The 12,561-nt window shown below is 48.1% G+C and overlaps 1 protein-coding gene across 3 annotated transcripts in view; it reads left to right on the forward strand.

Moving 5' to 3' along the window:
- The first annotated feature begins 707 nt into the window (after positions 1–707).
- Positions 708–12,561, forward strand: part of PHF21B (PHD finger protein 21B) — a 103,770-nt gene continuing 91,916 nt past the window's right edge. For 2 of the 3 annotated variants that reach the window (XM_072145320.1, XM_072145321.1), the window contains exon 1: positions 718–950. In XM_072145320.1, coding sequence (XP_072001421.1) covers positions 876–950 — 75 coding nt within the window. In that variant the 5' untranslated portion in view covers positions 718–875. Of the gene's footprint in view, positions 951–12,561 lie in introns of all 3 variants that reach the window. The other variant, XM_072145318.1, reaches the window with a different exon arrangement.

Here is a 12,561-nt window from a genome sequence, read left to right on the forward strand (position 1 = left end):
TGAGATAGATAGACATATAGATAGATAGGAGATAGATATGAGATAGATAGATATGAGGTAGGTAGATAGATAGATATGAGATAGATAGATATGAGGTATATAGATAGATATGAGATAGATAGATAGATATAAGATAGATAGATATGAGGTAGATAGATAGATAGATATGAGAAAGATAGATATGAGGTATATAGATAGATAGATAGATAGATAGATAGATAGATAGATAGATAGATAGATAGATATAGATAGATAGATAGATAGATAGATAGATATGAGTGTCACTTTCCCATATGAGAAGACTAGTGTATAGACCATACATTATAGTCGGGGGCCTGGCACTGGGGCCCATCAGCTTAACATTAGGCCCCTGTATACTTGTATGTACGGTTGTCTATATCAGGCCAGGATTTCTGACAGAACATACCGGGTATAATGTCCCGGGTACAGATTTTACAATCCTTCTCCACAGCAAATCACTTCTCTCCACAATTAAATATCACAAGTGATGAGCCGGCTCTGGAGTGAGAAACAATTTAGTGGGGGATCTCTCTCAGCGAGCGCGATGGCTCCTCTTATCTTGAGATGGGATTTTTAATAACGTATAAAGCTCCGTCTTTTTAATCAAAATGACATTTAACAATGAAATTACACACAACTTCGCTGGTTTCCTATGTAATTATTAAGGAGAAGTTAGCGTATCTCGTGAGCGCCATGCCTCACCAGGCAACAGTAGAGCGGGCGATGGAAGAAAATTAACCGCCTCAACCGCTCGTCCAGGGAAATGAGGAGAGACTGTGAGGAAAGCGCGTCTGAAGAAGATCAGCCATAACATTAAAACCACCTGAGGTAAAACCTGAAGCGGCTGGACCCTAATGCAAAATCGGGACTGCAAACCTCTTAACTGTCCCGGATCCAGCAGAACAGTCCTGGATTCCAGGCTTTGGGAGGTAAGTCCTGGAAAATCTACTCTATGAGCATCCTGTGAAGCAGATAAAGTTGATTAGTGGAACTGCTGGGGAGCACAGTATGAGGGGAGCTCATAGGGGGCACAGTATGAGGGGAGCTCATAGGGGGCACAGTATGATGGGAGCTCATAGGGGGGCACAGTATGAGGGGAGCTCATAGGGGGCACAGTATGATGGGAGCTCATAGGGGGCACAGTATGATGGGAACTCATAGGGGGCACAGTATGATGGGAGCTCATAGGGGAGCACAGTATGAGGGGAGCTCATAGGGGGCACAGTATGATGGGAGCTCATAGGGGACACAGTATGATGCGAGCTCATAGGGGGGCACAGTATGAAGGGGAGCTCATAGGGGAGCACAGTATGAGGGGAGCTCATAGGGGGCACAGTATAAGGGGAGCTCATAGGGGGCACAGTATGATGGGAGCTCATAGGGGGGCACAGTATGAGGGGAGCTCATAGGGGGCACAGTATGATGGGAGCTCATAGGGGGCACAGTATGATGGGAACTCATAGGGGGCACAGTATGATGGGAGCTCATAGGGGAGCACAGTAGGAGGGGAGCTCATAGGGGGCACAGTATGATGGGAGCTCATAGGGGGACACAGTATGATGCGAGCTCATAGGGGGGCACAGTATGAAGGGGAGCTCATAGGGGGGCACAGTATGAAGGGGAGCTCATAGGGGGGCACAGTATGAAGGGGAGCTCATAGGGGGGCACAGTATGATGGGAGCTCATAGGAGGGCACAGTATGAGGGGAGCTCATAGGGGGGCACAGTATGATGGGAGCTCATAGGAGGGCACAGTATGATGGGAGCTCATAGGGGGCACAGTATGAGGGGAGCTCATAGGAGGGCACAGTATGAGGGGAGCTCATAGGGGTGCACAGTATGATGGGAGCTCATAGGGGGACACAGTATGAGGGGAGTTCATAGGGGGGCACAGTATGAGGGGAGCTCATAGGGGGCACAGTATGATGGGAGCTCATAGGGAGCACAGTATGATGGGAGCTCATAGGAGGGCACAGTATGAGGGGAGCTCATAGGGAGGCACAGTATGATGGGAGCTCATAGCGGGACACAGTATGAGGGGAGTTCATAGGGGGGCACAGTATGAGGGGAGCTCATAGGGGGCACAGTATGATGGGAGCTCATAGGAGGGCACAGTATGATGGGAGCTCATAGGGGGGCACAGTATGATGGGAGCTCATAGGGGGGCACAGTATGATGGGAGCTCATAGCGGGACACAGTATGAGGGGAGTTCGTAGGGGGGCACAGTATGAGGGGAGCTCATAGGGGGCACAGTATGATGGGAGCGCATAGGAGGGCACAGTATGAGGGGAGCTCATAGGGGGGCACAGTATGATGGGAGCTCATAGGGAGCACAGTATGAGGGGACCTCATAGGAGGGCACAATATGATGGGAGCTCATAGGGAGCACAGTATGATGGGAGCTCATAGGAGGGCACAGTATGAGGGGAGCTCATAGGGGGGCACAGTATGATGGGAGCTCATAGGGGGACACAGTATGATGGGAGCTCATAGGAGGGCACAGTATGAGGGGAGCTCATAGGGGGCACAGTATGATGGGAGCTCATAGGGGGGCACAGTATGATGGGAGCTCATAGCGGGACACAGTATGAGGGGAGTTCATAGGGGGGCACAGTATGATGGGAGCTCATAGGGGGGCACAGTATGATGGGAGCTCATAGGGGGGCACAGTATGATGGGAGCTCATAGCGGGACACAGTATGAGGGGAGTTCGTAGGGGGGCACAGTATGAGGGGAGCTCATAGGGGGCACAGTATGAGGGGAGCTCATAGGGGGGCACAGTATGAAGTGGAGTTCCCGTGGGGGCACAGTTTGAAGGGGAGCTTATAGGGGGGCACAGTATGATGGGAGCTCATAGGGGGGCACAGTATGAAGTGGAGTTCCTGGGGGGCACAGTATGAGGGGAGCTCATAGGGGGGCACAGTATGAAGTGGAGTTCCCGTGGGGGCACAGTATGAAGGGGAGCTCATAGGGGGGCACAGTATGAAGGGGAACTCATAGGGGGCACAATATGAAGTGGAGTTCCTGGGGGGCACAATATGAAGGGGAGGTGCTTGGGGCCACAGTATCAAGGGAAGCTGCTGGGGGGCACAGTATGAAGGGAAGCTGCTGGGGGGGGCACAATATGAAGGGAAGCAGGGAAGCTGCTGGGGGGGGGTACAATATGAAGGGAAGCTGCTGGGGGGGCACAGTATGAATTGGAGTTCCTGGGGGGGCACAATATGAAGGAGAGGTGCTGGGGGCCACAGAATGAAGGGAAGCTGCTGGGGGGGGGGGCACAGTATGAAGTGGAGTTCCTGGGGAGGGCACAATATAAAGGGGAGGTGCTGGGGGGCACAGTATGAAGGGAAGCTGCTGGGGGGGGGGGTCTTAGTATGAGGGGAGTTGGTGTGGGTACTGTTTGAAGGACACAATACAATGTGATAAGCAGCTGGGGGGAAACAATGTGATGGGATGATTGGGGGGCACTATGTGGAGTAAGGAGTGGGGCAAAGGGTGGACCTCTTTCACCACTCTAAAAGTTGAGATTAGAGCATTATTTATGGTACTCCAGACTCTCCTCACATGGGGTAGAGGCATCTTATGGCCCGCTATGGCTCCTGAATGGGGCCTCCCTTTCACTTAAAAAAATATACATATTTGTACAATCACACACAGCATATACACACCATATATACGTACATACATCATATACACTGACATCCATCATATACACATAACTTATACACACCTATAGAGCATATACACATCACAAATACACACACATACAGCACATACACAGACATGCAGCATATTCACAAATACAGTATATACACAGCACATACTTACCGCATATACACACCCATTACCCCAGATACCGGGGCCCCCTGACACTGCAGGCCCCATAGCAGCTGCTATGGCTGCTACCCCTGTAGTTAGGCTTATGGTCAGGAGCTGCCTCCTCTCCTTTCCAAGTGGCGTTGATTATATTCTTATAAAAGCTGCAAATGTTCCTGTAAATAGAAAACCACTTTCGCTAACAACCCTGACACGTGCCTGACACTTTACCGACTCCCTACGAGAGCCACTCATGTATTTTTAGCCCCTGTGTCTCCGCAGATAATAAAGAACGTTCCGCCATAGATACATAGATATCTGTATGACTATACTCACCATGTCACACACTTTCAACCAAGTTTTACCCCACCAAACTACCACCCCCCTCATTTAGGGGCTAAAATGTCCTTCCAAGAAATTTCTTACCCAAAGTCAGGCAAATATGACTCTTCTCACCTAATTTTCACCTGGTTCCCGAGGCAGGTCATTGAGGAGTCTATGGGGCTCATTTACTTAGGGTCCGCAGGACCGCAATTCTGTCGGGTTTCCTCAATATTTCCATTTTGCGCCGAATTACCCCGGGTTTTTGCCACACGCAATCGGATTTTGGCGCACCGGCGCCGGCTTGCACGCAACAGAAATCGGCGGCGTGGCCGTCGGTCAACACGACGAATTTGGACAAACTGCGGAATTTAAAAACGGAATTGTGTCGCAAGACACGCACTCACATGCACCAGAAAGAAGCAGGTGATTTCCGGCGGACCCCAGCGCAGAAGCGACGGATGCAGGAACTTGGGCGCGCAGGCTTAGTGAATCGCGGCAGACCCGAATCCTAGTCGGACAACGCACCGCGGGATCGCGACAGGACCGGGTAAGTAAATCTGCGCCTATATCTTTAGTACATAGAAACTTGCTTGTTGTGTCATATTAAAGAATCTCATCTTTCAGATGCTGCTGGTGTCCTATTAAAGACAAAAATGTCATCTTTCGGATTACATCAGGCTGATGGTTCTGAGAGCTACAGAACTGGACGTACAGGCAGATAAATAATAGTCAGGAACTGGATCATTATCTGCAGCTGCCTGCATAACGGGTTCTGAAGCCCACAGAACCATAAGCCTGATGTAATCCGAAAGATGACATTTTTGTCTTTAATATGACACCAGCAGCATATTTTAGGTGCTACAGAACCAAAGATAAGGGCTTATAAAAGCTTATGAAGTGGCACCTCACTTGCGACCTCTAAACTTGACTCATCTCATGTCCAAATGAAGTGAGAAGAGCCATATTTTCACACGACTTTGAGGGAGAATTTTTTTTATTGGTAAACGAGTCATATTTCACATAAAAGAGGGAATTCTAGAAAGGACATTTCATCCCCTACCTGAGGGGGGCTGGTAGTTTAGTGCGGTAAAACCTGGCGACAGGTTCTCTTTAACCCCTCAGACCCCATTTGACCATTTTCATCTTCCAGTCCCCACCTTCCAAAAACCAGAAGTTTTTTTTACACTTTTTTACTCTTTTTTTCTGTTACAGCTTTCAGAATTATTTTAAAATTTTGATAGATCGGACATTTTGGGGCACTGGAGTACCTAACGGGTCTATGATAAAAGCAGATTAGCCCCTCCCCTTTGTTCATTGAGATTTCAGGCCCCCCCTGCAGCCGTTTGCGCAGGAATAGGTCAGTTTCCAGGATATAATGGAGCTCTACTTCTCATCATCCAGTGATTGAGCGTTATTTACATGGGACTGATCATCCCCCCCGCGGCGTTATCCCTTCGAGAAACTTAGAAAGAAGCGGAAGCTTCCGCCAAACGCCATAATCTCATTTATCAAAGTCGCGATTCAGCAGGGAATTAGCCGAGGCTCATTAGTATCAGGACTAAGTGGACGTGATGTCTGATACGGGGGCTGTTACTGATCAGGTTGGACGGATGCCACACACTTGTAGACGTACGGGATGCAGGACCGGATGGGAAACCTCGGTCTTCGCTGCTATTCCTGGAAAATACCAGCTGCGCCGTAATAGACGTAAATAGGAATAAGACAATGCTGACTCGGCATCTTCCGGAGGAGATCCTTCCAAGTGTAATTCTGATGTCATGAAGCAAAACCGCACAAGGAACTTGGCACCACAGGAGTTAAAGACGTAATTTGGGAATTCGGAAAACCCTTATGAGGCTGGGGCATAAAACAAGAAGGAATACTTACCCCCAAGGGTGGATTAAGACTGGACTGTACGAATATTACAGCCTCTACAAGTCTGGAATCACTTCCTACATCTGGTACTAGGATCAGTTTCTTGGGGAAACTGCTTTCAATCTGGTTGCAGGTTGCAGAACCTCTGGAGAACCTTCAAAGGTCCTAAAATGGCTCTTGTGTACATGTATATTGAGAGCAGGAACAGATGTATGAGGATTTCATGGGTGAAGGTCTTTCTCAGTATAAAATTTGGTTGGTGGTTTGGGTAGCAATGGGCCCCCTAGAAGACTTGGGCCCTGGACTACTGCCTAAACCGCCTATACTATAATCTTGTCCTGCGTTAATCTGGTAGTAAAACTGAAGTGACGCCCTATCAGCCAAGAAGGACACTCTTTGGCTGACGTATAACAAACCAAAACTTCCAGTTAGAAGCATTTGTGCAATGGGGGGGTAAGTAGACTTTCATTTTTTGTTCCCACCAAGGTCCCATAGGAACCCTCATCTCATAGCCAGAAAGTGTCTCTTCCTCTGGAGGACCCAGGCTTACATAGAATTAACATTGTTTTGAATGGCCAATGTGTAATACTTCATCTGGCCTGCAGGGGTGCTGCAGGGAAATTGATCACTTAGGGGCAGGTGAGGGGCCTGGCTGTGGTCTACAGAGAGGCTCTGGGACAATTGGATACAGAAGGGCCCAGGGACTATTGGCTACAGAAGGGCCCAGGGACTATTGGCTACAGAAGGGCCCAGGGACTATTGGCTACAGAAGGGCCCAGGGACTATTGCCTACAGAAGGACCCAGGGACTATTGGCTACAGAAGGACCCAGGGACTATTGGCTACAGAAGGACCCAGGGACTATTGGCTGCAGACAGGCCCAGGGACTATTGGCTACAGAAGGACCCAGGGACTATTGGCTAGAGAAGGGCCCAGAGACAATTGGCTACAGAAAGGCCCAGGGACAATTGGCTACAGAGGGGCCCAAGGACAATTGGCTACAGAGGGGCCCAAGGACAATTGGCTAAAGAGGCGCCTGGCTACGGACTACAGAGAGGTTCTAGGACAATTGGCTAGAGGAGGACCCAGGGACTATATACTACAGAAGGACCCAGGGACTATATACTACAGAAGGACCCAGGGACTATATACTACAGAGGGGCCCAGGGACTATTGGCTACAGAAGGGCCCAGGGACTATTGGCTAAAGAAGGGCCCAGGGACTATTGGCTGCAGACGGGCCCAGGTACTATTGGCTACAGACGGGCCCAGGGACTATTGGCTACAGAAGAGCCCAGGGACTATTGGCTAAAGAGGGGCCTGGCTATGGGCTACAGGGAGGCTCTGGGACAATTGGATACAGAAGGGCCCAGGGACTATTGGCTACAGAAGGGCCCAGGTACTATTGGCTACAGAAGGGCCCAGGGACTATTGGCTACAGACGGGCCCATGGACTATTGGCTACAGAAGGGCCCAGGGACTATTGCCTACAGAAGGACCCAGGGACTATTGGCTACAGAAGGGCCCAGGGACTATTGGCTACAGACGGGCCCATGGACTATTGGCTACAGAAGAGCCCAGGGACTATTGGCTAAAGAGGGGCCTGGCTATGGGCTACAGGGAGGCTCTGGGACAATTGGATACAGAAGGACCCAGGGACTATTGGCTACAGAAGGGCCCAGGGACTATTGGCTACAGAAGGGCCCAGGGACTATTGGCTAAAGAAGGGCCCAGGGACTATTGCCTACAGAAGGACCCAGGGACTATTGGCTACAGAAGGACCCAGGGACTATTGGCTGCAGAAGGACCCAGGGACTATTGGCTGCAGAAGGACCCAGGGACTATTGGCTAGAGAAGGGCCCAGAGACAATTGGCTACAGAAAGGCCCAGGGACAATTGGCTACAGAGGGGCCCAAGGACAATTGGCTACAGAGGGGCCCAAGGACAATTGGCTAAAGAGGCGCCTGGCTACGGACTACAGAGAGGTTCTAGGACAATTGGCTAGAGGAGGACCCAGGGACTATATACTACAGAAGGACCCAGGGACTATATACTACAGAAGGACCCAGGGACTATATACTACAGAGGGGCCCAGGGACTATTGGCTACAGAAGGGCCCAGGGACTATTGGCTAAAGAGGGGCCTGGCTATGGGCTACAGGGAGGCTCTGGGACAATTGGATACAGAAGGGCCCAGGGACTATTGGCTACAGAAGGGCCCAGGGACTATTGGCTACAGAAGGGCCCAGGGACTACTGGCTAAAGAAGGGCCCAGGGACTATTGCCTACAGAAGGGCCCAGGGGCTATTGGCTAAAGAAGGGCCCAGGGACTATTGCCTACAGAAGGGCCCAGGGGCTATTGGCTAGAGAAGGGCCCAGAGACAATTGGCTACAGAAAGGCCCAGGGACAATTGGCTACAGAGGGGCCCAAGGACAATTGGCTACAGAGGGGCCCAAGGACAATTGGCTAAAGAGGCGCCTGGCTACGGACTACAGAGAGGTTCTAGGACAATTGGCTACAGGAGGACCCAGGGACTATATACTACAGAAGGACCCAGGGACTATATACTACAGAAGGACCCAGGGACTATATACTACAGAAGGGCCCAGGGACTATTGGCTACAGACGGGCCCATGGACTATTGGCTACAGAAGAGCCCAGGGACTATTGGCTAAAGAGGGGCCTGGCTATGGGCTACAGGGAGGCTCTGGGACAATTGGATACAGAAGGGCCCAGGGACTATTGGCTACAGAAGGGCCCTGGGACTATTGGCTAAAGAAGGGCCCAGGGACTATTGCCTACAGAAGGGCCCAGGGGCTATTGGCTACAGAAGGACCCAGGGACTATTGGCTACAGAAGGACCCAGGGACTATTGCCTACAGAAGGACCCAGGGTCTATTGGCTACAGAAGGACCCAGGGTCTATTGGCTACAGAAGGGCCCAGGGTCTATTGGCTACAGAAGGGCTTATAGAATATCGGCTACAGAGAGGCCCGGGGACAATTGGCTAAAGAGGCGCCTGGCTACGGACTACAGAGAGGTTCTAGGAGAATTGGCTACAGAAGGACCCAGGGACTATATACTACAGAAGGACCCAGGGACTATATACTACAGAAGGACCCTGGGACTATATACTACAGAAGGACCCAGGGACTTTATACTACAGAAGGACCCAGGGACTATATACTACAGAAGGACCCAGGGACTTTATACTACAGAAGACCCGGGACTATATACTACAGAAGGACCCAGGGACTATATACTACAGGAGGAACCAGGGACTATATACTACAGAAGGGCCCAGGGACTATTGGCTATAGAAAGGCCTAGGGACTATTGTTTACGCAAGTATAAAGTTTAGGGCCCCATGCACACGACCATGCACATAAACGGGCCAAGAACCCGGGCCAGGTCTGCGGCACGTTTTTGAGCAGGTCCCATCTCCATAGGAAGCTGATCGCACCGAGACCATGTACAATAGACCTCAATGGTGGTCAACGGGGGCAAAAACGGCAGCTAGCTCGCGGCCGACATTTACGATGGTGTCCATGAGGCCTAAAACCTATATGTTTTACCCTGCTTTGGTTCTGGCCGTATAGCTATGTTGTAATCGTGGTTCCGGTCCTATCTCTGTCTTGTAAGCTGCTTGGTTCTGGTCCTACATAGTTATGTAACTTTTTTCGGCTATGGTACCATATTTATGTACTAAGCTTGATTTCTGGTGCCGTATCTATGTAGTAATCTAGTGCTATTACTTGCTAGTAATCTTGCTTCTGGTGCTGTATCTAGGTAGTAATCTAGTGCTATTACTTGCTAGTAATCTTGCTTCTGGTGCTGTATCTATGTAGTAATCTAGTGCTATTACTTGCTAGTAATCTTGCTTCTGGTGCTGTATCTAGGTAGTAATCTAGTGCTATTACTTGCTAGTAATCTTGCTTCTGGTGCTGTATCTAGGTAGTAATCTAGTGCTATTACTTGCTAGTAATCTTGCTTCTGGTGCTGTATCTAGGTAGTAATCTAGTGCTATTACTTGCTAGTAATCTTGCTTCTGGTGCTGTATCTAGGTAGTAATCTAGTGCTATTACTTGCTAGTAATCTTGCTTCTGGTGCTGTATCTAGGTAGTAATCTAGTGCTATTACTTGCTAGTAATCTTGCTTCTGGTGCTGTATCTATGTAGTATAGAAGAGTTACAATACAATTATATACTCACCATTTATACATACATGCAGCATATACACACATACAGTACCATAAACACCCATGCGTCATATACACAGGCATACAGCGTATACACATCACATATGCATTCATACTGCAAATACACACATACTTACATACAATGCCATATACATACACATGCAAATACAGTCTATACAAACCACACACACATACAGCAGATCCATACCCAATACCCCAGATACCGGGGGCCCCTTACACTGCTAGCCCCATGGCAGCTGCTATGGCTGCTAACCCTGTAGTTATACCCCTGCTTCCCGTGCTGTTTGTTAATCTTGCTTCTGGTGCTGTATCTCTGTAGTAATCTTGCTTCTTGTGCTGTATGTATGAAATGATCTTGTTTCTGGTGCTGTATCTATAAAGTAATCTTGTTTCTGGTGCAGTAACTATATATTAATCTTGTTTCTGGTGCTGTATCTATGTAGTAATCTTGCTTCTTGTGATGTATCTATGTAGTAATCTTGCTTCTGGTACTGTATCTATATAGTAATCTTGCTTCTGGTGCTGTATCTATGTAGTAATCTTGCTTCTGGTGCTGTAACTATATAGTAATCTTGCTTATGGTACAGTATATATGTAGCAATCTTGTTTCTGGTGCAGTAACTATATAGTAATCTTGTTTCTGATGCTGTATCTATGTAGTAATCTTGCTTCCGGTGCTGTATCTATATAGTAATCTGGCTTCTGGTGCTGTATCTATGTAGTAATCTGGCTTCTGGTGCTATATCTATGTAGTAATATTGCTTCTGGTGCTGTATCTATGTAGTAATCTTGCTTCTGGTGCTGTATCTATATAGTAATCTGGCTTCTGGTGCTGTATCTATGTAGTAATCTTGCTTCTGGTGCTGTATCTATGTAGTAATCTTGCTTCTGGTGCTGTATCTATGTAGTAATCTTGCTTCTGGTGCTGTAACTATATACTGTAGTCATCTTGCTTCTGGTACAGTATGTATGTTGCAAGCTTGCTTCTGGTGCTATATCTATGTAGTAATCTTGCTTCTGGTGCTGTGTCTCTGTAATATTTTAGCTTCTAGCACTATCTCCATGTTATGTTACAGTTTCTTTGTGGCAAGTTTTGTTATTTCACTGTTTTTATCCATTAATCTTTTACAAATTGTAGACCGTAGAGGAAGGCAGAAGACGGCCCAAGGTCCTGATAGCCTTGAATTTATCTGTCTGTGATGTGGGGCAGTAATAAAACATGAGAAACTAATGTGCAGGGAGGGGGGAGGGAGTTGAGCCCCCCAAATTTCTAGTGGTGACCCTGCCTGCAGCCACTTTTTCTAGGAGTAAAGTATTACTTTATTTTTATATTCCTGCCTCACTGCAAGTGCGTACACATCCCCGGATCCCGGACAATCATTGGGAATATTTACCCCTAGGACCTATGCCCTCCGTCTGACAGTGTATACATGGATTACCAAATGTGTATGACACTAAACGGCGCCGCACCAAATGTAAGCGTCTTATAACAGGATGGAAAACTGAGACTATAAACATTGCAGTTTTGCCGTAAACATGTAACTTCCCCCCCCCCCTCCCCCCGACCTCAATCATTGCTTAAATAAGAGACCTGGAGAAATACTGCAGCACACATTACAGGCTGCACAGAGGAAACTCACATCCCTGCTCAGCACCTAAAGTGTTAATAATGAGGTCACAGGACAGAGATACAGTAATACACACAGTGATGTCACAGTACAGGGATAATACACACAGTGATGTCACAGTACAGGGATAATACACACAGTGATGTCACAGTACAGGGGTAATACACACAGTGATGTCACAGTACAGGGATAATACACACAGTGATGTCACAGTACAGGGATAATACACACAGTGATGTCACAGTACAGGGGTAATACACACAGTGATGTCACAGTACAGGGAGAATACACACAGTGATGTCACAGTACAGAGATAATACACACAGTGATGTCACAGTACAGAGATAATACACACAGTGATGTCACAGTACAGGGAGAATACACACAGTGATGTCACAGTACAGAGATAATACACACAGTGATGTCACAGTACAGAGATAATACACACAGTGATGTCACAGTACAGAGATAATACACACAGTGATGTCACAGTACAGGGATAATACACATAGTGATGTCACAGTACAGGATAATACACACAGTGATGTCACAGTACAGGGATAATACACACAGTGATGTCACAGTACAGAGATAATACACACAGTGATGTCACAGTACAGGATAATACACACAGTGATGTCACAGTACAGGATAATACACACAGTGATGTCACAGTACAGG

Source organism: Engystomops pustulosus, chromosome 4 (assembly GCF_040894005.1).
Source record: "Engystomops pustulosus chromosome 4, aEngPut4.maternal, whole genome shotgun sequence".
Classification (NCBI taxonomy): Eukaryota; Metazoa; Chordata; class Amphibia; order Anura; family Leptodactylidae; genus Engystomops; species Engystomops pustulosus.